The sequence below is a fragment of the Astyanax mexicanus genome, chromosome 8 (genome assembly GCF_023375975.1).
Source record: "Astyanax mexicanus isolate ESR-SI-001 chromosome 8, AstMex3_surface, whole genome shotgun sequence".
NCBI lineage: Eukaryota > Metazoa > Chordata > Actinopteri > Characiformes > Acestrorhamphidae > Astyanax > Astyanax mexicanus.
The window spans coordinates 57,292,395-57,318,132 of NC_064415.1; the positions used below are offsets into that span (position 1 = coordinate 57,292,395).

The 25,738-nt window shown below is 38.7% G+C and overlaps 2 protein-coding genes across 3 annotated transcripts in view; one reads left to right on the plus strand and one right to left on the minus strand.

Moving 5' to 3' along the window:
• The window catches only part of arhgap21b (Rho GTPase activating protein 21b), a 162,414-nt gene extending 154,888 nt beyond the window's left edge, over positions 1-7,526 (plus strand). Inside the window, exon 27 of the transcript XR_007440252.1 lies at positions 7,356-7,526. The gene's annotated coding sequence lies outside the window, so the exon portion shown is untranslated. The remainder of the gene's footprint in view (positions 1-7,355) is intronic.
• Positions 1-25,738, minus strand: part of dpp6b (dipeptidyl-peptidase 6b) — a 139,547-nt gene that overhangs the window by 93,458 nt on the left and 20,351 nt on the right. The window contains exon 1 of one of the 2 annotated variants that reach the window (XM_022677780.2): positions 21,046-21,962. The exons of the other annotated variant lie outside the window; for it this stretch is intronic. Within the exon in view, the coding sequence (XP_022533501.2) occupies positions 21,046-21,240 (195 nt within the window). The 5' untranslated portion in view covers positions 21,241-21,962. Of the gene's footprint in view, positions 1-21,045; positions 21,963-25,738 lie in introns of those variants that run through there. 2 annotated transcript variants of the gene reach the window in all.

Here is a 25,738-nt window from a genome sequence, read left to right on the forward strand (position 1 = left end):
CCCTATCCATTCCCCTAACTCATCCCTCCAGCTTAATAAGAATTGGGACACCCCTATATTATATTATAATATTAATATATAACATTACATTTAAATACATTTAAATTTTAATAAATAAACAGTAACTTGGCACCGTCCACTGCACTGAAAAAAACAGTAGCACTAGTACTAATTACATTAAATATACAGTAAATACAGATAAAACTAAGAACATAAGAATCAGAAAGTATATTTTTTTAAAGGATAAAAGCCAACATCCTTGGTAAACCTGATCATGCACTGATAGAGCTGAGCTGAATGGTATGGTAATAATATCTCAATACTTAAAGCATTTTAAAGCATTTATCACAATAAGAAAAAGTTTATAAAAAAAGTACTTTTTTCTAATCCTTATCTCAGATCCTTTCTAACAGAGCCTTATTTTTTTAAGTGGTACCGATCTCTGTATCCCATAACTGCAAATAAGTAAACACAACAAGAAAAAGTTCTCATGCTCGTTTTCTACAGCAACTAAAACAAACTTTAAAAAAGACCAGAAACGGAAAACACTGAAAACCAGCCTTAACAAGTTCTGATCCACCCAGACTGTAGCAGCACATCCACTATCACCCATCATCAAATATATCATTAAAGCATAAAGCCAATATACCTCATCTCCACACATACTGTTAATCACATCACATTATATATCACATCATATATAACACATCACATCACATCAGAGCAAACCTGCAGAAATCAGCTTACAAACCACAGCCGCTCCACTCGGGACAGCTTCCGAGTCTTCATGCTGGACGTCCTGCTGATGGCTGGAGTGAGCAGGACACTGACCGGTCAGGGGATGGGCTGAGGGAAGGGTTTATAGAGCTGCTTTTAAAGAGCACCTGATCCTGATCCTGAATCTGACCACGACCACACACTGAGACTCAGCACAAACACCTGCCAGCAGCTCAAACTCAGGCTCGGGTTCAGGTGTGTTAAAGTGTGGATGTGTGTGAGACCACGAGAAAGAGAGCACTTTATATATTAACTTTTTAAGGATTTAAAAATTCGTTTTTTCACTTTTTATAAATGTATTTCTTCCCAATTTACAAGGTCAATTACCCAACCCACTCATTAGGACTCCCAACATCACTAGAAGGGTAAAGACTAGCACACGCCTCCTCGGATACATGTGTACAAGTCAGACTCCACCTCTTTTTGAACTTTGTCGAGTAGCATCATCACAGCGCCAACGCTCGGAGGAAAGCGCAGCGACTCGGTTCTGATACATCAGCTCACAGATGCAGCTGTGTGCTGATCCACATCACCCTACTAGGAGTGATGATGGGAAAGAGAGAGCGCCATCTACTGTACTGTACCCACCCAGAGAGAGCAAGGACTATTGTGCTCTCTCGGGGCTCCAGCAGCTGATGGCAAGGTGCAAAACCGGGATTCGAACCATTTAATGACTTTATTGTCATTTCACATGTGGTATTGTTAAAATAGATAAATATGAGAAAATATGACACAATAAAATAGAAAAATTATTAAATAATAAAAAAATAGGAATCTTATTTTACTTTTACTATGTTATATTTTATAAATTCTTTATGTTTTATGTCTCAATTGTTTTTATGGTTATTTTCCCATTTACCTATCACCAAGAGAGTGGATTTCTTACATAAGCATGTGTGTGTGTATATGTGTGTGTGTGTGTGTGTTTGTGTGTGTATACAGTGTGTGTATGAGTGTGAAACAAATCCTGAGCCTGACCTCCTTTCTCATGTACCCGAGACCCCACACCACACTCCTGCTGAGGAAACTCAACACTACAGGACAGAATGCAGGGGGCCGTCAGTTCCAGATCAACACACTAAACCCATACATCACCCACACACACACACACACACATACACACATTCAGTTTCACCCACGACAGCACTAAGTCGCTTACCAGCCCATTAGCCTCCATTCGCACTTCACTGAGTATCGGCATTACAAACCGCACACATAAACACGGCCGCGTGCCACCACTTCCTCCCTGCTGCACTTTTAAATTTACAGCGTTTAGTCGACACTCTGATTATCCACAGAGACTTCCAGAAATGCTGCGCTGTGAACTCATTAGTATCAAATATATAAGAGTATAGTACAGAAACAACCTCAATAAACACTCCAATACACTAACATAAAAGATAAAAGTCTACAAAAACCCAAATAAAAACTCTTATACACTAGAATAGGAGATATTAGTCTACAAACACCCTCAATAAACACTCCAATACAGTAGAATAGAATGTATTAGTCTATAAAAACCCTTAACAAACATCTCTATACACTAGAATAGGAGATATTAGTCTATAAACACCCAAACAAACACTTGCAAACACTAGAATAGGAGATATTAGTCTATAAACACCCTCAATAAACACTCCTATACACTAGAATAGAATTTATTAATCTATAAACACCCTCAATAAACACTCCTATACACTAGAATAGAAGATATTAGTCTATAAACACCCTCAATAAACACTCCTATACACTAGAATAGAAGATATTAGTCTATAAACACCCTCAATAAACACTCCTATACACTAGAATAGAAGATATTAGTCTATAAACACCCTCAATAAACACTTCTATACACTAGAATAGGAGATATTAGTCTATAAACACCCTCAATAAACACTCCTATACACTAGAATAGAATTTATTAATCTATAAACACCCTCAATAAACACTTCTTTACACTAGAATAGAAGCTATTAGTGTACAAACACACTTAATAAACACTTCTATACACCAGAATCAAATTTATTAGTCTATAAAACCCTCAATACACACTTCTATACACTAGAATAGACGATATTATTCTATAAACCCCCTCGATAAACACTGGTATAGGTGAGGTACAGTCGTCTCAATAGTAAAATAAGGCATGTTGGGTCAGTGTGTAGTTTTCTCACACAGATCAAATAATTTTCATTTCTTTGAATTGAATCAGACTCAGACTGGCTGGGGGTCATATATATTCCATGGTTCTGTCCTCTACAGGCTCATTGCAGGTGATCTGAGAGAGACGCTGGTGGGAAATAGGGTTACTGAGTTGTATATTTGCTCTAAATGCAATCCAATCATCCTGTAGCTTCTCCTGGTGGTGCTGTCATTCTAAATCCTGCTCGAGACGCAGCACAGGGAAGTGAAAGGAAAGAGAAAAAGCAATATCCTCTAAACTGTCAGAAGGAGCCGGCCTGTCTTATCCAAACACATCCTCATTTCCACCACCTGACGTTCACCGTGGGCCTGAAAACCCAAAAGCAAATGTTTCAAATGGCCTTTTTTTATTGCAGCTCCTCCAACTCACTGTCAACTCAATCAGAAACTCCTCCCTGCAATCTCCACTTTACCGGGGTTCAGTTTTAGACCAGACTTTGCTGGAAAAGTAATATAGAGGGGAAAAAAAGCTCTAGAAGCTCTGGAAAAAAAATAAGACTTAAAAATTAAGTCTTAAAAATGATGGGTTTCTTTGATTTTACCAAATTGAAAACCTCTGGAATATAATCAAGAGGAAGATGGATGATCACAAACCATCAAACCACCAAACTGAACTGCTTGAATTTTTACACCAGGAGTAAAGCAGCATAAAGTTATCCAAAAGCAGTGTGTAAGACTGGTGGAGGAGAACATGATGCCAAGATGCATGAAAAAAAAAACTGTGATTAAAACACAACCAGGTTTATTTTAACAAATATTGATTTCTGAAATCATAAAACTTTATAAATGCTCTAAATGACAATATATTTATTTGTCATTTGGGAGAAATGTTGTCTGTAGTTTATAGAATAAAACAACAATGTTCATTTTACTCAAACATAAACCTATAAATAGCAAAATCAGAGAAACCGAAGTTGACTATTATTTTTTCCAGAGCTGTTCTTGACCAGTGTTGTTTTCTGCCAGATATCTTTTTACAGTATTCTGTCAGAAAAAATATGGTCCTTAAATCTGTGTTTCATTAGTTCATTTGATAATCAATTTAGAATAAAAAAACAATTTATTAAAAAAATATATTCTCTAATTGAATAATTGTATTTTCTGTTTTTTATTTAATGATCCAGATCCAATTTTCACCAGCGTTTATTCAAATTAGGATTTCACCTTAAATGCTTACTGCAGTTACACACAGACAGTCATCCTGCATCAATAAAATATATTTTTTTCTTTATTCATGACCAAAATTGACTGTATTTATATTAATTTTATTTGCAAAAGTCTGAGGGATCCAGCCGGAGGTTCAGGACTGAAGCAGACCCGTGTTCTCCATCAGTCCCAGTGGCCTCCTGCTATCATCTCCCAGTCAATAAACCACAACCTCACTGACACGACACATTACTGCCACACGCTTCACTCTGAGAGACTTCCACTGTATAACCAGCAGCTCAGCTCCTCCTGAGAGCACCGTGTGAACACACACTGAGGATTAATCCGGTTTAATGTGCTGTAATGTAAACGCTCTGTACACTGACCGCTTCATCTTAGGATAGGAGAAAAACACTGGAGCTTTCTGTCTCCGGTGTGCAGAATAATTACACCAGCAGAGCTTTAATCCCTGATAACTCTGCTGCTCGAGTAATAAATCCTGAGAAAGAGCAGAGTATTGATAAGCTTCTCAACACATTAATATATCAGAACATGAAAAATGATAAGAGTAATTCATATCTCCTCTTCTGAAAGAGGATTATTCTGCCCCCTGCTGACAGCATGCTCACCATTCAGCCCTCAGTGCTTCCACTCACTGGCCACTTTATTGGAAACACCTAATCTACTTTACTTTTTGCTTCCTAATTGAACACTTTATTAAAAACCTATATGTTATGGAGTTAAAAAGACTACAAGAATAATTAAAAAATGAACTACACAAAAGAATATGAATTCCTACAAACTTATTCTTATATTAACCTTTAGTGAACAAAAGGGACTTTTATTATATAGTTTTATACTCCTGTTGGAGGTTAGTTGATGTGCTTTAAAGGTTATTAAAAGGTTATTTTTTTTGTGCTTTTATTTTGGCAACTGCGTGTTTTTTTTTTCCTTTAATTATCCCTCCGCGGCTCCTGTAGCTCCACAGGAAGTTCCAGGAAGTAAACAAAGTTGAGGAGCTCTGCAGAAAAGTGCTGTTTTAAGCAAATATAAGGATTTTTGAGACAAGTTAATGACACAATTAAGTTTAATATCAGTTCTAGTCACACTTCTTTGTGTTTAAAGCGAGTATTGAAGCATATTTTAACTAATAATTCATTATTTCTGACCCGGTTGGGTTGATTAGTTATCAGCTCTGAGTTACAGCAGTTTTGGCGCCAAAACACTAACCTTACATGTTAGAAAATGAGCTTGAAAATAAATGCTTTTCTATGTTTTCCTTTCGTCCTTATTTTATAGATCTATATGCAGTTAATTAAGCTAAATAATCGTCTGGGGTTATTTTTTCCTCAAAAAAATAAAAAGAAGTAAAGATATATATTTAAAAAAAACTTTTATTAAAATTGTATTTTATTTATTTTTAATGTGTGTATTTTTGCTTTTTCACTGGCCACTTTATCAGAAACATCTACTGTACTTTTGTGTTTCCTCTCTGGCCACTTTAATAGAAACACCTACTGTACTTTATTACAGCAGGGTTGCAGAACAGTATGGTGTTCAGGCTGGAGTAAGAGCGCCTCCAGTGGTGGAAAGAATGAACTGCATCTAGAGGAATCTCATCTGTGGCCTTCAGTGCACTGCTTTTGTCCCTGATTCAAAACACACACACACACACACACACTGAAGCACTACAAGGGTAGCAGTGTTTCACAGCTGGATTATTAAGCCTTAAAGGGGAACTGCACCAGACATTATTTTACATTCTATATGATTTAGGGTTTTAGATGAACTGTGAGGGTTTGTGTAATGTTGATGGTAGTATGAACAGTGGCAAATCCAAATAATTCAGTTTGCCAAGCGATGCTCTGCGTATTACATATGTATCCCTCCACCATTTTAATGATATGCTACTTAAAACATTAGCCCAAAGGCAGAATAATTATTACTGTAAATATCAAACATTTTCCATTCATTTTTTCATTTTTTTCACCTCTTCCTAAAATAATTAGCCTAAAAATGTTCATGTCTCGCTTTTTAAAGTAAAGGTCATTGGTAAATGATAGAGATAGATCATTACAAATGGCATATTTAAAAGTAAATATGCCATCACTACTCTCCACAGAAATTCAATGGTCGTTTCCACCAAGACAAAAGCAGAATGGTGTGCAACTACCATTCTCTAAGACTACCCACTTTCTGGGTGCAACTATCTTTGTATGTAAACTGTGTTATGTGTACCACCACATACTGTATAACTATTCCTAATAGTGATTAAACGTGAACGTGTGAGACGTTCACCTCCATCCTCGACCGAACGCTAATCGCTGAACGTTGAACACACATCATGAATTTTTCAGGTGTTGGAGTTTGTTTAAAGTGAAGGCCTGTGGACGCTCATGCTAAACATGAATAAAAAATACGCCCGTGTTTGTTGCAGGTTGCTGTCGCACCAGAAAGCCATACGGAGAGCTGCTCTCGCGCTGGCCCACTAAACTTCTCCCAGAGTTTGTAGAGTGGAAGTGGATCAGGGAGGAAATACAGCTGGCTATTCTTAGCCCAGAGAGAGAGATAGAGAGAGAGACAGAGAGAGATAGAGAGAGAGAGAGAGAGAGAGAGAGAGAGAGAAAGTTCTCCAACTGCAGAGAGCTTTGGGGACAAGCCCAGAAAATGGCTCTAAAGAGAGAGAGAGAGAGAGAGAGAGGATTAGGAGATGCTGTAGAAGAAGATTTATCACTCCAAAGCAAAGACCCAGTAAAAAGGCCTCCAGGAGAAAAACGACACGTTTCAACCTGAACCAGAACAGTCAGTGAAAGTGCTGCAGTTTGGAGAATTCAGAAGTAGGCCTGAGTGTCTTTCCCTCGATGCTACACTCAGATAAACTCTTCACTACAGAAGCTGCCAGAACGTACAGTACATACAGCACTGGAAAAAATAATTTCTGAATCAGTTTCTCTGATTTTGCTATTTATAGGTTTATATTTGAGTAAAATGAACATTGTTGTTTAATTCTATAAACTACAGACAACATTTCTCCCAAATTCCAAATAAAAATATTCTCATTTAGAGCATTTATTTACAGAAAATGAGAAATGACTGAAATAACAAAAAAGATGCAGAGCTTTCAGACCTCAAATAATAAAGCAAAGAAAACAACAAGTTCATATTCATAAAGTTTGAAGAGTTCAAAAATAATCAATATTTCTTGGAATAACCCTGGTTGTCAATCACAGGTTTTTTTTCATGCATCTTGGCATCATGTTCTCCTCCACCAGTCTTACACACTGCTTTTGGATAACTTTATGCTGCTTTACTCCTGGTGTAAAAATTCAAGCAGTTCAGTTTGGTGGTTTGATGGTTTGTGATCATCCATCTTCCTCTTGATTATATTCCAGAGACTTTCAATCATTTTTAGGTGCTCTCTTATTCACAGTTGAGTTGATTTTAAGTTTACAATATGAGGTAAAAGACAAAACAGTGCAGAAAGTCATCCTTTAATCCTCATCTGGCTCATATTGAACATCAGTGAGCGTAAAGAACATCCCATTACGCAAAGCTGAGAGTTACCAAACACACGCCGTCCTCCTTCTGTAAAATCCGTCTGTTACCTCACGGCTGGCAGCGGAGCAGGGGGTTGCTGTGGTGTCGGGGGGGTGGTTATCTAACCCTGATCTAAGGTTTATCAGGCAGTGAAGTGATGGCAGGACATTAGTCTGCTGAGTGAGAAACGACCTCCCTCTGTTATTGACAGGCTGTCAGCAGCTGTCGGGGCGGAGTCTGGGGATGACTGATTACAGGCTCTGTGCTGCCGGGGGGCGGAGCTTGTGGGTGATTGATGGCTGTGTTAAACAGCTCTTGGGAGGCTGCAAAGCGTAGAAAACAGATCGATTTTCAGTGACAGAGAACTCAAGGAGGCAGGAGCCGAGGACCACCGCTCCTCCCCTATATACCCTACCTTCATCATTATCTTCATCATCCTCATCATTAGGATGTTGCAGTTTCAGTATTATAAATTACAATCAATGCATAATTATAATTAATGGTAATCAATAAGGCATCAATAAGAAAAGCAAGAGCAAGACCCATTGTGCTCTCTCGGATTCTGGCTGCTGATGGGGAAGCATCATGACCCTGGATTTGAACTAGACCATTGTGTCAGCTCATTATTATATTATAATATAATTATAATATTATTATTATTATATGATTAAAATCGTAAAAATATAATAGTAATAATACTAAAAAAAATAATATATATATATATATATATATATATATATATATATATATATATATATATATATATATAAGTTAATAAACCAATGAAAGTGTGTTTGCCCCACTCACTGCAAAAACACAGGAAAAAAAGTAGGCAAAGTAACATTTAATTTTTACAAATTTAATTTAATTTAGAACATGTTTTAATCAATGTTTTTTCTTGTTTAGGGATTGTTTATGAAATAAAAAGGTCAATATAAAATATAAAATACTACACACAGGCTTCCAATGCGATGAAAAAAATATATCTATATTAAAATATATATATATATATATATTGTAGTTAATTGGATTTATTTGCTATATAGATTTCATAGTAGAATACTATAAAAGTCTTCTTTTCTGTGCATCTCAAGCAGAACTAATACGTTTTCATACATGGAGACAGCTTAGAGCCCAGAAGGACTACAAGACGGTGTGAATCGTATTAGCTCCACACCTTACTAGAGAAATCTGTCCTTTTCCAAGCCCTTCCAAATATATTTTTCTTTGCTGTAATGAGGGCATATGATAGTAGCTCCTGTTGGGGTTTTCTAAGTGTCAATATAACTTTCAATAGCCCCAAAATTATGAGAATTAGATCAGGATCTAATACCTTAATGTTGTACTTTTAAAAAGAGAAAAGTTGGGTGTTATGTTATGTTTGTGTGAAGGTTGGTGTGCTGCAACTGCAAGATTTAATACTTTATTTTTGGGAAAGCTGAATGTCGTGATTTATGCAGGATTGACTGTAATACTGCTGCCAGATAAAACAGCATTAAAATTCAGCTGTAATCTTTTTATTTTTTTATTTTTTTAAATAATCCCCCAAAACTCTCTCTCTCTTTCTCCCTCTCTCTCTCTCTCTCTCTCTCTCTCTCTCTCTCTCTCCACAATCTGGATCAGTTTGCGGGAGCAGAATGCTGATGATGTCATCAGTTATCCTGGCAGGTTATGGCTGTGAGTGTGTGCGGTTGCATCATCCTCGGACACAATCTGTGCAGAGAGGACAAAATAAAGAAAACAACGACACACAGGATGCTGCCCTACCCCGTCAACCCCTGAAACCATAGCAACCAGCCCCCAGCTGAGCATCAGAGCCGACCCCTCAGACCCCACATGATTACAAACAGCCAGGAGAATGAGGACAGACCCCCTGTGTGGCTAATTTATCAGAAACACCTACTGTAATTTTGTTTCCTCACTGGACACTTTATTAGAAACACCCATATCTGTGCTGCCCAATTGGCCATTTTATTGGAGACACCTAACCTACTGTACTTTTTGTGTTTCCTCTCTGGCCACTTTATTAGAAACATCTAACATACTGCACTTTTGTGATTCCTTATTGGCCACTTTATTAGAAACACCTATCCTACTGTACTTTTATGTTTTCTCACTGGCCACTTTATTAGAAACACCCACATTTGTGCTCCCTAACTGGCCACTTTATTAGAAACACCTACTGTACTTTTGTGTTTCTTCACTGGCCACATTTTTAGAAACACCTAACCTACTGTAACTTTGTGTTTCCTCTCTGGCCACTTTATTAGAAACACCTAACCAACAACCTTTTTGTGATTCCTCACTGGCCACTTTATTAGAAACACCTAACCTACTGTAATTTTATGTTTCTTCACTGGCCACTTTATTAGAAACATCTACTGTTCTTTTATGATTCTTTACTGGCCACTTTGTTAGAAACACCTATTCTACAGCTCCTCTATACACTATATACAGTAGGTGTAGATTTACAGACCGGAGCTGTGAGGGGGGTGTTTCTGATAAAGTGGCCTGCTCAGGAGGCTGAAGTGGTGTAGTGTTGTGTGTCAGTGATGCTGATTGTAACAGTGTGAGACGTTTTCCTGTTGGGTTTTAACTACATCAGGATCTGCTCTCCTGCTCTGGAGGAAGCAGAGCAGACTGAAGCTCCTCCTCTTTAACCTCCTCTGAATAGAAACTCTGATTTCTGTGTGGTTTAAATGGGTTCTGCTGAGCCCTGTGGCCCAGAAGCTCATCCTGCAGGCCTGGCGCTGGTCCTGGACACCAGCTTCCGATGACCTGGATACACGTGTCCTCCACTGCAGTGCTGAGGACATGAGCTGCAGAGTACATTACTGATAAAGATGCTCTAGAAATGAGAACTGTGTAGATACTCACTCAGAATAAAGCACAGTGACCACAGCTCATATACAGTAGAATGCTGTTAGAGAGCGCCACCTAATGTACCACTGAAGAACCCTCTTTATATGAGTATATTTATACTATATTACACTGTTCTGTATTACACTATACTATACTATAATGTACTACACTATACTATACTACACTACACTGTCTCACACTATACTACCCTACACTATATTACAATGTCTTACACTATGCTATATAACAATACACTATACTACCCTACACTATACTACATTACAATACTATGTACTATACTAAACATTACTACTCTATACTACACTGTACTATACTATACTACAATATACTATACTATGCTACAATATCCTATACACTACAATGTACTACACTATACTACACTGTACTATACTACACTTTGCTACAATGTACAATATACTATACTACATTACAATACACTATACTACAATGTACTATACTACACTTTACTACAGTGTACTATACTATACTACAATATACTATACTATGCTACAATATCCTATACACTACAATGTACTACACTATACTACACTGTACTATACTACACTATGCTACAATGTACTACAATATACTATACTACACTATAATACACTACTCTACAATGTACTCTATTACACTTTACTACACTATACTACAGTGTACTATACTGTACTACAATATACTATACTACACTACAAAACACTATACTATACTACAATACACTATATTACAATGTATTACACTATACTACAATACACTATATTACACTATACAATACTACAGCACACTATACTGTACTACAATACACTACACTATATTATACTATACTATATACCTATTTGGGCTACTAGGCCTTGCCCACTTTTGTATACTGCAACTTATGGATTATTGTTTTTGGGCAATACAGTATGCATTAAATTATTTTTCATAAAAATGAACTCTTGTAGAAACTAACTAACCTAGTGTCAACAGAAACAGACATGACTGAAGCTGTTACATATTATTATGATGATATAGTTTGTGATAATATGTAAGGTAGAGTTTCGGAATCATTGAAAAAGGTGAGTGAAAAATGAGCCGACCTCATGAAACCAGTGGACACTCTGAAGACAGCCTGATCATCGCGTGTGTACAGTACGTGTGTGTGTGTGTGTGTGTAAAGTGTGTGTGTGTGTGTGTGTAGTCAGTAGGGACTGCTGGCACAGGCAGGCTGCAGTGTATCGCGTGACAGATTGGCTCTAATACGACAGGCTGATGCTGCTGCTGCCTGGCGTCAGTCCCAACGCCATATTTCATAATGACTCAGCCAAAACATTCCCGGCCAACGTCCGCCCATCAAATCCCATTCAGACCTGCTCACGTTCTCGCGTTCCACTTCCTCCAGAACCCAGCGAGGTACCTGCTCGGCCCAGGCTCCCCTAAACTGAAGCCCATCCATGGGATTATTTGGTGCCAGAGCTTCAGGACTCTATAAATAACTTCCCCTTAGATATCAAAGTTGCTGATGTGAGGCTTTTTTTTATGTCTCCTGGCGTTGAGCCGTTTTCACCAGGAGTTGTGACAGTTCCTTGAAGTGCGAGAGAACAGCGCTATGAAAGACGAGAGCGAGAAGTAATCCTGCTTTGAAGGGGGATATCAAATATTCAGCGCTACGCTGAGCTCACTTTCTCACCCCGACTCAAATAAAGCGATTTCAAAGCCCCGTCAGAAACAACAGAAGTAAAGGACAGACGAGAATAGCATGTTAACATTTCCTCCTGCTGTCTCCTGAGACGCCGTTCCACTCCCGTCATCACGAGCGACGCCGGCTACGTCTCTCACACTCCCAAACGTCTACCGCTCACATCACACCTCGGCTGAATACAGGTGCTGCTACATGAGGAGGAGAGGGAGGAGATGGAGGAACTCACAGGTGAAAATTACTAACAAACCTGACAGAGAAACTGTTACCAATCCCCACCTCCAGCAAAGAAATCAGTAATCCTGTAAGATGACCAAATTTTAGGCATTTTAATCTAATTTAGGGACATTAATTTTATTTAAACATGAAGAACAGGGATTTTTAAGATTCCGATGTTCAACAAACCATGTGAGCTCTGCACATTTTAGTGTTTACCCTGCTCCCAACAACCTGGTCCAGTTAATCAGATTATTATCAAGCCCTTTCCTGAGTTGAAGGTCATCACAGGGGGTTCTTCAGGGCCAGGACTGGAATTCATAGGCATGGGCTATAGCGGTTTTATAATGTCTCAGGGCAGATTTACTGTATTATAATATCTCAGTGTAGTTTTGATGCTTTTTAAACTACAATATTGTCATGTTTCTGAGTTTAACTGAGAGTCTAGCTCCATACTGCACACTCAACAGCTTGAAAAGAGGAAACCTATCATCAGCTGTGTGTGTGCTTGTGTGTGCATGACCATGAGAGTGTGATAGAGAGATGGAAAAAGAGAGAGAGAAAGAAAGAGAGCATAAACTATGGCAAAATAAAATGTAATCTTTCTTCTGTTATATCAGTAACTTAAACTTTCAATGCTTTACCAGGCTCTGTCAATTTTGTCAAGTGATTCATTTGCAACTAATTGCAATTGTAATTATTGTAAACTATTTGGAGTTTTTTTGGCATTCCACAGGGTTCTACTGTAGGGCCTATGAAAGTGATGTTAATAGTTAATTTATTACAAATGTACTTCGAACTGAAGTGTGGAAACACATAGAGGATCTGATATATTATGTTATTAATCTCTGAAAATTGCAGAAATCTTTACCAGCCACAAACTGACAATTCTGTACAGCAAGACAAGACATGTACAGTGGGTGAAAAAGTGTTTTTTGGCCAAATTGAGACGAGCCATAATGCTCTTTTTGCTTAGCAGTGGTTTCTTCTTCTTCTTTTGGTGGAGTCATGAACGCTGACCTTAATTAAGGCCTGCAGTTGTTTGGATGTGGTTGTAGGTTCATTTGTGACCTCTTGGATGAGTCGTCACTGCACTCTTGGAGTAATTTAGGGCAGCCGGTCACTCCTGGGAAGGTTCACCACTGTTCCATGTTTTTGTCATTTGTGGATAATGGATCTCACTGTGGTTCATTGGAGCCCCAAAGCTTTAGAAATTACTTTATAACCTTTTTTCCCAGACTGATGGTCTACTTTACTTTGCCAGGTCAGTTCTATTTAAGTGATTTCTTGATTGAGAACAGGAGGTGACTAGAGAAATTGAACTCAGCTTACAATTACAAGTGAAAAACATGCAAAAAATAAGAAATCATGAAGGGGTTAACACGTTTTCACACCACTCTACTTCTCAGTGGATGAACACATCCAGAAATGTCTGGAGATTAGGAGAACATCCCTGAGAAATATCATGTAAGGGACAGATAGGGATGAGCGAGGATGAGGAGGGATTTTATGGCACCAGTTCCGTGTAAGAGAGGCTCTTCAGCCGAGCAGACGAGACCTCACCGGGTCAGCAGAGCTCAGCGCTGAAATTCTGGCTACACTCGCTTTATTGTGAAGAGAAAAATCCACAGCAGCTAAGCAGGGATTTGTAGTCACTACCGACACAATTTCTTGCCACATTGTGTAAGAATACGAGGTTCCTCAGCAGCCAGAACTGCAGTTTGTTAATCATGACGCCATTTACATTTCATTATGCATGCAGAAAAAAAATGAGAAGAAGACGTATTACTGTCAGGAGAATGAGAATGAGAGAGTCGAGGCTTCAGACGCTTCAAATCTGCTGAGAATAAGGTCCACAGTCTCAAATGTATTGGTACTACAGCACATCTGTTGGTCATACTACCCAGACTTTCAGCAAAGTTTGGTAGCCCATTCAACCCAATGTTTGATTGATAATATGGTCCCAAAATTGGTTAATACTACAGCCCAAATACTGTTGGCAAAACAGCCCAAAATGTGTTGAAAATACAACCCACATCTGATGACAATGTAGACCTAAGTCTCTTGATACTACAGACCAAAGTTTTTTGGTAGTACAGCTCAAATGAGATGATGCATATTTTCTCTTGGAAATATAGATAGAATCCTCCTGATACTATAGCTCAAAGTATTTTAGTACTATCGCTCAAAGTTTATTGGAAATAAGACACAACTGTTTGTAAAACAGCCCAAAGTCTGTTTGGGTCAAGAAAACAGGTTCTGTTGGTACAACAGCTCAAGGTTTGTTGGTAGTACAGATCAAAATAGATTAATAATAAGTCCTATATTCTCTTGGAAATATAGATATAATACTCTTGATACTGTAGCTCAAAGTATTTTAGTACTATAGTCCAAAGTTTATAAGTTTGATAATACAACCTGGGTTTTCTAGGAATTATACCCAGATTCTGTTGGTAATACAGCCTGAAGTCTGTTTGGTTGAAGTAGTATTTACTTCTACAACTGAAATTCTGTTGGTAGTACAGTCAAAATTATTTTGGTATAATGGCAGATATTATTTTGGTGCTAAAGCCCAAATTCTGTTCATTCAGACCAAAATATTCAGGTGGAATAACCCAACGTCTACTGGCAAAAAAGCCCACATTGTATTTTGTTCCATAAATTAAATTATGGTCCTAATACAGCCCAATTCCTTTGATGCTATAGCATCAAACTACTTGTAGTTCACTTGTAGTGTTGGAACAACAACCCAAATACTCTTCACTTTTCATTTCAATTTCTATTCTAATTCTCTTGGAAACGCGGCTCTGTTTATTTGTTAGTCGGTGTAGATCAGGGTCTGTCAGGCCTCTCTGTTCTCAGTCAGGTCGTCACATGTTGTGTCTGCAGCTCTGTAAACATCAGCAGGTTGTTTCGGAGTCTCTCCATCCCCCAGCTGTGCTCCTCAGCTGAGCACACAGCTAAAGTCAATACGCCGCCGCTCCTGTACAAAAGGCAGCCGTATCCACAGGCCCCCGTCCTTCTGAATGTCACTCTATTCTGGGCCGCTACCTTCGGGCAATTAATTAAGGTCAGTGTATTGGCTCGCAGCCCCGCCACCCGGGGTGAAGAGTTACGAGGGAGGTAAAGCTCAGCGTGAAAACTGACTCCCAGACCCGGAAAACAGAGAGGCGCTGAGTCACCGCCAGGACCCACTGACACTACTCACACTACTGATACTGTCCCTGATACTGCTTTACCTGATCAAATATTCATCAACCAGTAACACCGATCAACACACACAACCCAGTTCCCACCAGAAACACGAAAAGAGTTTATCATAAACTGAGAAAAAAGTAGTAAACTAGGGGTTTCTAATAAAACCGCCAATAAATGGAAGCATAAATGAAGTGGTTTTAAGCAAGATGTTAAAGAAGAAGAACAAAAGTAGGTGTTTCCAATAAAGTGGCCAATAAGAAAAAAACAAAAATAAGTGTTTCTAATAAAGTGGCCAGTAATGAAGCAATAATGTAGGTGTTTCTGATAAAGTGGCCAGTAAGGAAGCATAGAAATAGGTGTTTCTAATGAAGTGGCCAGTACGAATGAACTAAAGTAGGTGTTCTAATAAAGTGGCCAGTAAGGAATAATAAAAGAAGGTGTTTCTAATAAAGTGTCCAGTAAGAAAAGAACAAAAGCAGGTGTTTCTAATAAATTGTCCAGTAAGAAAGAACAAAAGTAGGCGTTTCTAATAAAGTGGCCAATAAGTGGAAGCATAAATTAAGGGGTCATAAGCAAGTTGTCAGTGAAGAAGAACAAAATAGGTGTTTCTAATAAAGTGGCCAGAAAGGAAGAAAAAAGTAGGTGTTTCTAATAAAGTGGCCTGTAAGAAAAAACTAAAGTAGGTGTTTCTGATATAAAGTGGCCAGTAAGATAGTACAAAAATAGGTGTTTCTAATAAAGTGGCCAGTAAAAGCAAATGTAGGGGTTTCTAATAAAGTGGCCAATGAGTAAAAGCATAAATTAAGGGGTCATAAGCAAGTTGTCAGTCAAGAAGAACAAAAATAGGTGTTTCTAATAAAGTGGCCAATAAGAAAAAAACAAAAATAGGTGTTTCTAATATAGTGGCCAGTAAGGAAGCATAGAAATAGGTGTTTTTAATAAAGTGTTCAGTAAGAAAGAACAAAAGTTTTTTTTAATATGGTAGCCAGTGATCATGCACAAAAATATGTGTTTCTAATAAAGTGGCCAATAAGAAAGAATAGAAAATTTGTGTTTCTAATAAAGTGACCCGTAAGGAAGGACAAAAATAGGTGTTTCTAATAATGTGGCCAGTAAGAAAGAACAAAAATGTTTTTTTTTAGACCTCGGGTAGCAGCAGGTGACTCGCTGATGGAAAAGCGGCTGCACTGTTTGCTGTTTTATAAATCAGAGTATAATTTCTGATGAAGGTGACCTCAGAGCCTGAGATCATCTAATAAACTAAGACCAGAAACAGCAGCTCTGTGAGTGGTTCCCCTGAGCTCTCCAATTACAGCCTTAATTACAATAATCCAAGATGGAGCACTCTAGTGCTTTCCACTGTCTGTCTCTGCAATTTCAATGAATATAAAAAACATCCTGAAATATTGTTGTTATTCTGAAGGCAATCATCTTCCAGAGACAGACGCTCTTCAGTATTATAATCAGGACCTGCTTCTGCATTAAAATCACTGAGACTCTATACATGTCCAAAAGTATCCAGAATAATTAGTGAAGCACTTTGAGGTGCAGTCAGTGCTGACGCAGCGAGCATCGCTAACAGAACAGGGCGCTCTGGAGCAGCTGTGAGCGAGTGACCCCTCACGCAAGATCACGCAGATATCTGCAGTGAACTAACAGCAGTGTCCTTTAATAAACATCAGTCAGTCAGAGATGCTGTAAATAGTGTATATCTCTTACATCTTATATTTGCATAAGTTACTCAAATAAATCTTCATTTGAGATGCAAACATAGACATAATTTAGATTTAGAATATTTTCTTATTTGTAAGTTATTGATCTATTCATTAATACTATCTGACCTAAGGACTCTTAACCATGACAAGTAATCTTAAGTAGCTTAAGTAGGATAAGCTATACTGTTTAATGTGGTATATGCATAATGTCTGTATTTTACTGTGGTCTTCAGTAAAAAAAAAACTCAGAAAAAAGCTATAGAGCTTCCAGCTTAAAGCTTAGTAGATTCTGAGTGATAATAAAATATCAATGTTCTTGTCGTCATTCCCTTTAAGAGTCAGATGAGGTCTGACTTTGGTGCGTTCGTATCTTAACAGCGCGGTGCTTTTGCGCATCTCAGCAGAGAATACTGAATATTTTTAAGGGAACAGTAATGTTATTTTATTCTTTATTTTGTTTATTGTTGAGTTAAAAGTTGGGTTTGTGCTCTGCCATGCGTCTGTGTAACGAGCAGGGGTGTATACGCGGTGGGAGCACCTATAGGAATGGACTTTGACTGTTGACTGTTGTGAGGGTTTTAATGAGTCAGTGGTGCACCTATATATATTTTCCACCGCCAAGATAGAAACATGGCAGAAATTTACCTGAACACACCTCACTTCCAGACCACGACACCCATCAGTGTGGATTTATTCCTAAACTCTGATGCTATTTTAACAGTGTGGGCACAAGGCGTGAAAATAATGAATACTGTTGACGGGGTGTAAGATAGCAAAGAACATCGCGACACAAACAAACTCCTGGCTAGTACCTTCAACTTCAGGAGAAACGCTGGTGGGTGGAGATACTGAGGAGATACAATAGTGTTCATTAATCTGACTGACAGCTCTCCAGATTCCTGACACCGCCCGCTCCCGTCAGCTGATTCTCAGCATCGCTTTCATTAATAATTCAGTGTGATACAATGACTCTGCCAGACTGTCACCCGTGGGAATCACCCGTGGACTGAGCCTTCAGAAAGCCCACCTTCCTGCTGGACAAAGCATCATACAGTGTCCCACAGACCCCTTGTGACTTTGATGAGTCCTTGGTCTGGTTGTTAAAACTAAAACACCAATACAGAACCCACCACTGACAAGATATGTGTTGTAACAAGATGCCTCAACACTGTTAAAAATGGATGGATGACCCAAAAAAATGATTATCTGGAGTCACTTTTCCTCAAAGAATTGCTCAGCTGGACTGGTTTTGGTTGAGTTTTAGGTTCTCCTGAAGGTTCTCTAGGACAAAACAGTCAATAGACAATACTATGTAGCTGTTTAAATGTGATGATGTTTATTTATTTGTAAAATGAGCTGCTCTCGTCCAATAAGGTGCAGCTTCTAGAAAAGGTTGTCCTTATTTAGCCACCAGCAGCTATTCTAGAGTTCATACACGTTTTAACCAATACATTTCCATGACTTTTCCATGCCTTTAAGGCAAATTTTCATGACTATACGATGCAGACATAGACAATAAAACCAAAAACGAACTAAAGAGAGCTCCATTGTGTAGGGTTAAATTACTGAATGAACTCTTGAGCTGATTGACGTATTTGTAGCTCAAAATAGATTTTTTCCATCAATAAACTGAAACACAAAGATTTGTAGAGCAAATTTCAATGACTTTTCCAAAACTTTTTGTGTATTTTTATTTTTCCAAAACTTATCCAAGACTATTCCAGGTTATTCATGACCGTATGAACCCTGTCATATTGGGGACCTAATTTCTAGCTTTGTCAATATTCAGTGATAAAAAAGGCTAATTTCATACCTTAACAAAAAACTATAAAATATGTGTTCTTAGATATTCTGTGTTATATCTATAGTATATGCCAGCTTAGTGTAGTTTAGCTACTAAGCATAACTCTGAGCTGAAGAGAAAGTTGGTCATTAAACCGACATCCTATTACACACATTAGCCGCATTCAATCAGGCCAGAAAAGGAAGCAGGCCTGGGGAGACACTACATCATCTACATTCAATTACTTATTAATACAGAGCCTGCACAGAAATATTATCATCACTTATCACCCAACCTGAGCTGAACTCAGGAGCTATAACAGTAAATTCACCGCTATTGTAGGAAAAGGAATGCAATAACAGGAAATCTAATGCAGTAAGGGTAAAGCAATACTATTACAGTCATTATATATATATATATATATATATATATATATAAACATTACTAAAACAGTACTAAAATTCAGAGTAAAGTCTGCAACACACAGCTCTGTAAAAAATGAAGAGAGTACTTTAGTTTCTAAATCAGTTTCTCTGATTTTGCTATTTATACGTTTTGTTTAATTCTATAAACTACGGACAACATTTCTCTCAAATTCCTCAAATTTCTCAAATTCAAAGTCAAATAATGCAAAGAAAACAAGTTCATATTCATAAAGAGTTCAGAAATCAATGTTTGGATCTTGGCATCATGTTCTCCTCCACCAGTCTTACACACTGCTTTTGGATAACTTTATGCTGCTTTACTTCTGGTGCAAAAATTCAAGCAGTTCAGTTTGGTGGTTTGATGGCTTGTGATTGTCCCTCTTCCTCTTGATTATATTCCAGAGGTTTTCAATTTGGTAAAATCTAAGAAACCCATCATTTTTTCCAGAACTGTATAAGTAATCAAATAAAAAAAAGTCAAAAAATATGTAAAAATGATTTTAGTACTAAAACAAAACAACAAACACTATAATACGTGATATATTAGTAGAAAATGTCAGAATCAACACTGAAAATGTCAGTTTTTAGCTCTGAAGAAGTGAATTTAACCCTTTCAGACAGTGTGTCCATTGAAATGTACATCATGTGTTTTCTTGTGTATTCTTGTGTATTCTTGCACTTAACTGGACTTTATTTATTCCAACACTGAATTTATTCATTTATTTGTCTTTTTTCTTTTAGTTTCCACTTTTCTTATCTGTACGCATTAACGATATAATATACATATTGCTCAAGTCTTAAATCCTGATTAACCCCTTTCTGAACTCTTTACCGCTGAGCTTCGGAAGCGCGAGCGAGAAAAACACGGCGTCACGATAGCTTCACGCGGGGAGTGACGTCACGCCACGTCTTTTACACGGGAGCGAAAATAAATCAATAGCGTGAATTGTTTTATTGACCACGCAGTGCTGCTGTAGCTACGACGCTTAATAACTGCTACTACTCATAATTGTTACTATTGGTATTGCTATTATAATCAAGGAGCATGCACGCTTTGTTGTTGCGGCTTTTTTTTTGCAACATTGTAAAAACGATTGTAATGCATTTACAAATGCATTGTTGCATTTGTTTTTTAGTTTGCAACTTGTGCTGCAGAAGCAGCAGCCCTCCAATTTTCCATTTTACCCAGTATCAGTATCACAACCATCACTACCAATATCATACCACTACCAATACTACTGTTTCTACTACTCTTATCATAATTGCTTACTTTTTAAAATTGCTTTCCTCGCGTGCATCCAGAGACAAGAGACAGATACCCCTGTTTATTTTTCTCTATTTTTCTCTACATGCATGAATGCATGCATGCAATAAAAGACACAAAAGAAAAACACAATGCAATGCAACAAAGCAATAATAATACTAATTATTATCAACATCATTCATCATAATGTTGGTTTATAACCCAGCTAGTGAAGCTCTTACGTCCTCATCCTCGCAGGTGTTCCTCTTGCGGTACTGCTGCGCCCGAATCCGGCCGTCTGCCGCAGGCTGGGGGGCTTTTCCAGTCTTCTCGTCCACCTCCACCTGCCCTCCGAGAAGGTGGCTGGCTTCAGGTGGGTGCGGGAAGGATTTGCTGGTGTTGATCTTCCCGGTGAATCTCTGGTAGAGAGAAGCCATCAGTCCAGATGTTCCAGCTGCTTTTTAGAATGGAAGTGGAGGTCGGGGGGAGCTGGATATGGGGGTTTGGGCAAAGATCTACTGCATTTCTTTAAATTAAATCCTTGTTTCCCCTTCTTTGGCCTTTTGGTGGTCTGCAGAAGCCCCCTCTTCTCGATCTCCAACAACTAGCTCCACACAATAAGCTCCGGGAGAGATTTCAGCACTGGACAGCTCCTCGCCCAAATCAGTGCTGGGCAAAGTCTTCTGCTCTATCTACATTCAGAGCACGTTGCTCCTCTCTCCCCTCTCTTCCCTCGTATCTCCCTCCTTCCTTCCTTCACAGCTACAGATCTCCTTCAGAGCTGAAGAAAGACCCCCTCCTCAACACCACAACACGCTCAGCACTCGAGATAACCCAGAAATCCAGATGTGTGCTGATGTTCCTGTAGAAAAAGCCTCTACAGCTGCTCGTTTCTGGAGAGATGGATGCATGGAGAGCTGGAGAGAGAGCTGGCTGGTTGGTGTGCGACGCGCTCTGCATGAAAAGTACCTCTCTATCCATCCGAGACAGGGAACAAACAGCCTCCTCAGGCTCCTACAGCTTCTCCATCTATCTCCAACAGCGAGTCCACCAGAACCACGCCAGCCCAGTCCAGCAGAACCTCCTCCCTCCCCAGACCAGACTCTTCCCCCAGACCAGCAGAACACAGAGCACAAGTCCACGCGCAGTGCTCCCACCGTCCCCACCGAGATTCTGAGCTCTTTTACTTCTTAACAAAGCTCTGACAGGGTGTTAGACGGTGTTACGGCGCCACCCAGCGGTCAACCATGTGCTGTGAGTAGGACTGGGATTGGGAATGGGAATGGTAGGCTACACCAGTGATGGGTTTGTTGTGGATGATGATGCCATGCTGGGAAAAAAAAAATCTGATCCTGTTCTAGAGTTTCACTTTTACTGTAGATTTTACTGGTAGTTTGGGTTTGGATGGTCCATGCTGTTTTTTATGATGGGCAAGGTGGTTAAAAAAAGCTGAATATTCAAGCAAAAAAGCAAAAAAACACAATCATATTCAAGTTAGCTAGTTGGTTTTGATTAATTTCACCACTTTTTCATCATCACAAAAATGCACTATAAAAAAGGGAACTGAAAAACTGCAATATAAAAAATTGTAAAAACATTCTGCATTGCAGATTAATACTAAACTCACCCAAATTATGAAGAAAAGCTTCTGGAACTATTTAGTAATCAAAAAGTGTTAAAAAAGAGTGTTTTATATTTTAGCTTTACACATCTACATTTTTCTCAGTCAGTTTTATGAAGTAGAGTCACCTGGAATTCAGGCTTTCAGTTAACAGCTGTGCTGAATTTCTTGTCTCTTAATAAAGTGTTTGAGAGCATCAGTTAAAGTAAAGTAGTGAAGAGGTAGAGTTACAGGTATACAGAGAATAGTGAATATTTGAGTAATGCTCTAATCCAGATTATGAGGAGCAAAAACTACTCAACTAAATAAAATAAAAATTAAGAAAAAATGAAGGCAAGTCAATCCAAAAAGAAGTACTTCAAGAAAGTGCAGTCACTGCAAAGACTGTCAAAAACATTATAATGATGAAACTGGCACTCATCATAAAAAAGTTCTGCGTTGTGCTGCCTTTACCCCAGAATCAGTGGAAAGGTTCTGTTAGTTTCTCAGAATGTTTCTCTCGAGGATCATCTCAGAGCATTTTTGGCCTTGAGGTAGAACCACAGAACTCATTTATACCAAAACCTCTGTTACATAAAAACCCCTTCATTCAAAACACCCTCTGTTATATTCTGCAGTGTTCTCTGCCGCAGTGCTGTAGTGCTGCAGGAACGGTCTAATCACAGCGCAGTTCTAATTGCATCACTGATATTAGGGGAACGCATGGTAAACTGAATAGCATGTGAGGTTCAATTAATTTCCCCTGGTTTCCTGTTCCCTGCAGATCCAGCAGCCGGCTGCAGTCTGTTAACTAACAGCAGAGCTGCTGGAGACCCCACCACCACTGCAGACCCCCCACCACCTCCCTCCCTTCTACAGATCTCACCAAACCACCACCACTGCAGACCCCCCCTCTACCGATTTGACCAAACCAACAATTATTCTTTCTGTTTCAGAAAATGGTTAAAGGGTTACACTTTAGGTTTCTGTTATAGATACTCTATTTTAGCAATCTATAGGCAATCTAACTGTTCAGCTTGATTTAGGTGTTGTCAGTGTGTCTTTGCTATCGTAACAGCTGGAAAAGTACACCTTGCGCAGCTCAAAACTCAAAAAAGGCATGTACTAATTCTCTTAATTAATCATGAGAGCTAGAGGAAAAAGGTATGTGAACTCTTGTGTTATGGACTTCAAGCAAACCTGGAGTCCTGCTAGTATGGAGGTTCAGACTAGAGCTACTTTTACTCAAAAAAAAAAAAAAACACTCAAATCTTTTGAGTTTGCCCTGCTCGAGAAGCATATGTGTATGTGAGACTTGCCATGCCAAAAAGAGCTTTCAGAGGATCTATGATCAAAGGTTTTTGATTTACATAAAGCAGGAAAGTGTTATAAAGTGATTTTAGAGATTTATAAAATCATCATTCTACCATAAGGCAAAAAATCTACAAATAGAGACAATTTGTTACCAGTAAAAATTACCCCAAGAGCACAAGGGAGACTCATCAATGAGGTAAAGAAACGTGGTAGACATAAGACAGAATATAATGTGACTGTAGGAGGTTAAAAATACTCATATCCCAACATCTGTGGAAGTTTTAAAACTGATCTTTGTCAGGATACAAATGTGATTTTAACACTGTAGATTTTACTGTGTAACAGGTTCTTTTTCTGTCTGAAAACCCAGCCAACTACCCGTCCACAGAGCAGGAGCATCTGCTCCAGCGGAGGACGAGGAGCCGAGTTTAGAGTCTGTATCAAAATTCAATTATACACGGCAAAGGCTGACCCTAATGGGATCCGAGTTCAGTAGTGAAACACACTCCTTATCACTCAATTACGCTCCGGCATTCGATTACACCGCGGCCTCGGAGCCGCAGCTGGCGTGACAAATGGCCAAAGCAATTAAAAAGCTTTGAAACAAGAGTACTTCACTTTTATGGCACAAAGCCCAAACGCAAGCAGTCAGCGAAAACCAGCCCTGCACATATGACCAGCTCACTCCCTAAAGAACCGGAGGATCAGAACCAACGGACGCTCATCCAGCTTTAAACCAAGCATGGATTCACTGGTCAATTGAAAAAGGAGCAATAAAATGGGCTGTAATTAATTTGTGCAACGTCCCTTAAAATATTTCAAACTTTTTAGTTTAGAGAACCTCAAAACCATAATGTAAAAGTTGTATTACAAACCTATTAATTGTTTTTTGTTACATATTTCGCCTTACACAAAATAAAAAATTAACTTTAAATTACCTGGAAATCCATGAAACCATAAGAAGTTTTGAGAATCTCAGTTTTAAAGTTTCTAGAACAAACCAAGAGTCCAGAGTTTCAGTGAAGTTTCTCCAGCACTAAGGCTGGGTGCAGCAGCATTAGCATTAGCCGCTTACCACAGCCCTAGCTCTTTTGCCATTCATGTTAAAACAAGCTACATGAGAGGAACCGCTAGATGATAGTACCCTGGGTTACCGGAACACTTAGGGTTCCTCAGTCTAGTGCTAGTGATGTTTGCGGCTAATGCTAATCCTGCTGCACCCAGCCTTAGTGCTGGAGAAACTTCACTAAAAACAAATAATTGGAAATCTAAGCTTACTGTAAATAAACGGAAGAGCTTTATTCACCCAAATAAACAGTTTTAAGGAGAGAAATCTGTGTAGATTAACATCCAGCATTTTTTTAGGCATCCTTATTGTCTCTTATTGCACCTTATCGTCTAAAAAAATATAAATCTATCATACAGGTGTATTCACTGCACTGTAAACTGCATCGCATTTAAACATTATATTATAACACAAGCATGAACCTTGGTGCAGACTCTTTTAGGTGTAAAACCGTCCATAAGCCCAAATGCACAGGGATATAAAACCGCCATGTATTAGAAAAGCTTACATGGTGGAGTGAGTTTCATTGGAGTTGGAGCCCAGACTGATAAGCCCATGAAGCTGTGGTACCCTTTTAAAATCCTGCAGAAGCTCAATACCATCAAATACCATCCATCCACACGCTCAGGACAGCTTCACTGCATGCATTCAGAGAGGTCACCACCTCCATTCTTCTCTCCAGCTCTGTTTTATCAACTGCACGCCATGAATTGTTTGCTAAACGCCTGTGCAGTCCTGCTGCCAAGCGCACAGCTTTGATTTGTGATAACTTTGGCAGTGAAACAGCTGTTTATAAAGCCTGAGCTGCTGAAAGCAGAAAGCAATGAACTGCTGAAGCACATGTCTGAGGTCAGAGTGGAAAACGTCCAGCAAACACACCAATCCAGCAGAAATGTCCTGATGCAGTGGTAACTCTTCTCGGGGAGTGAGGGGGGAGGAATCACTGCAACGACTT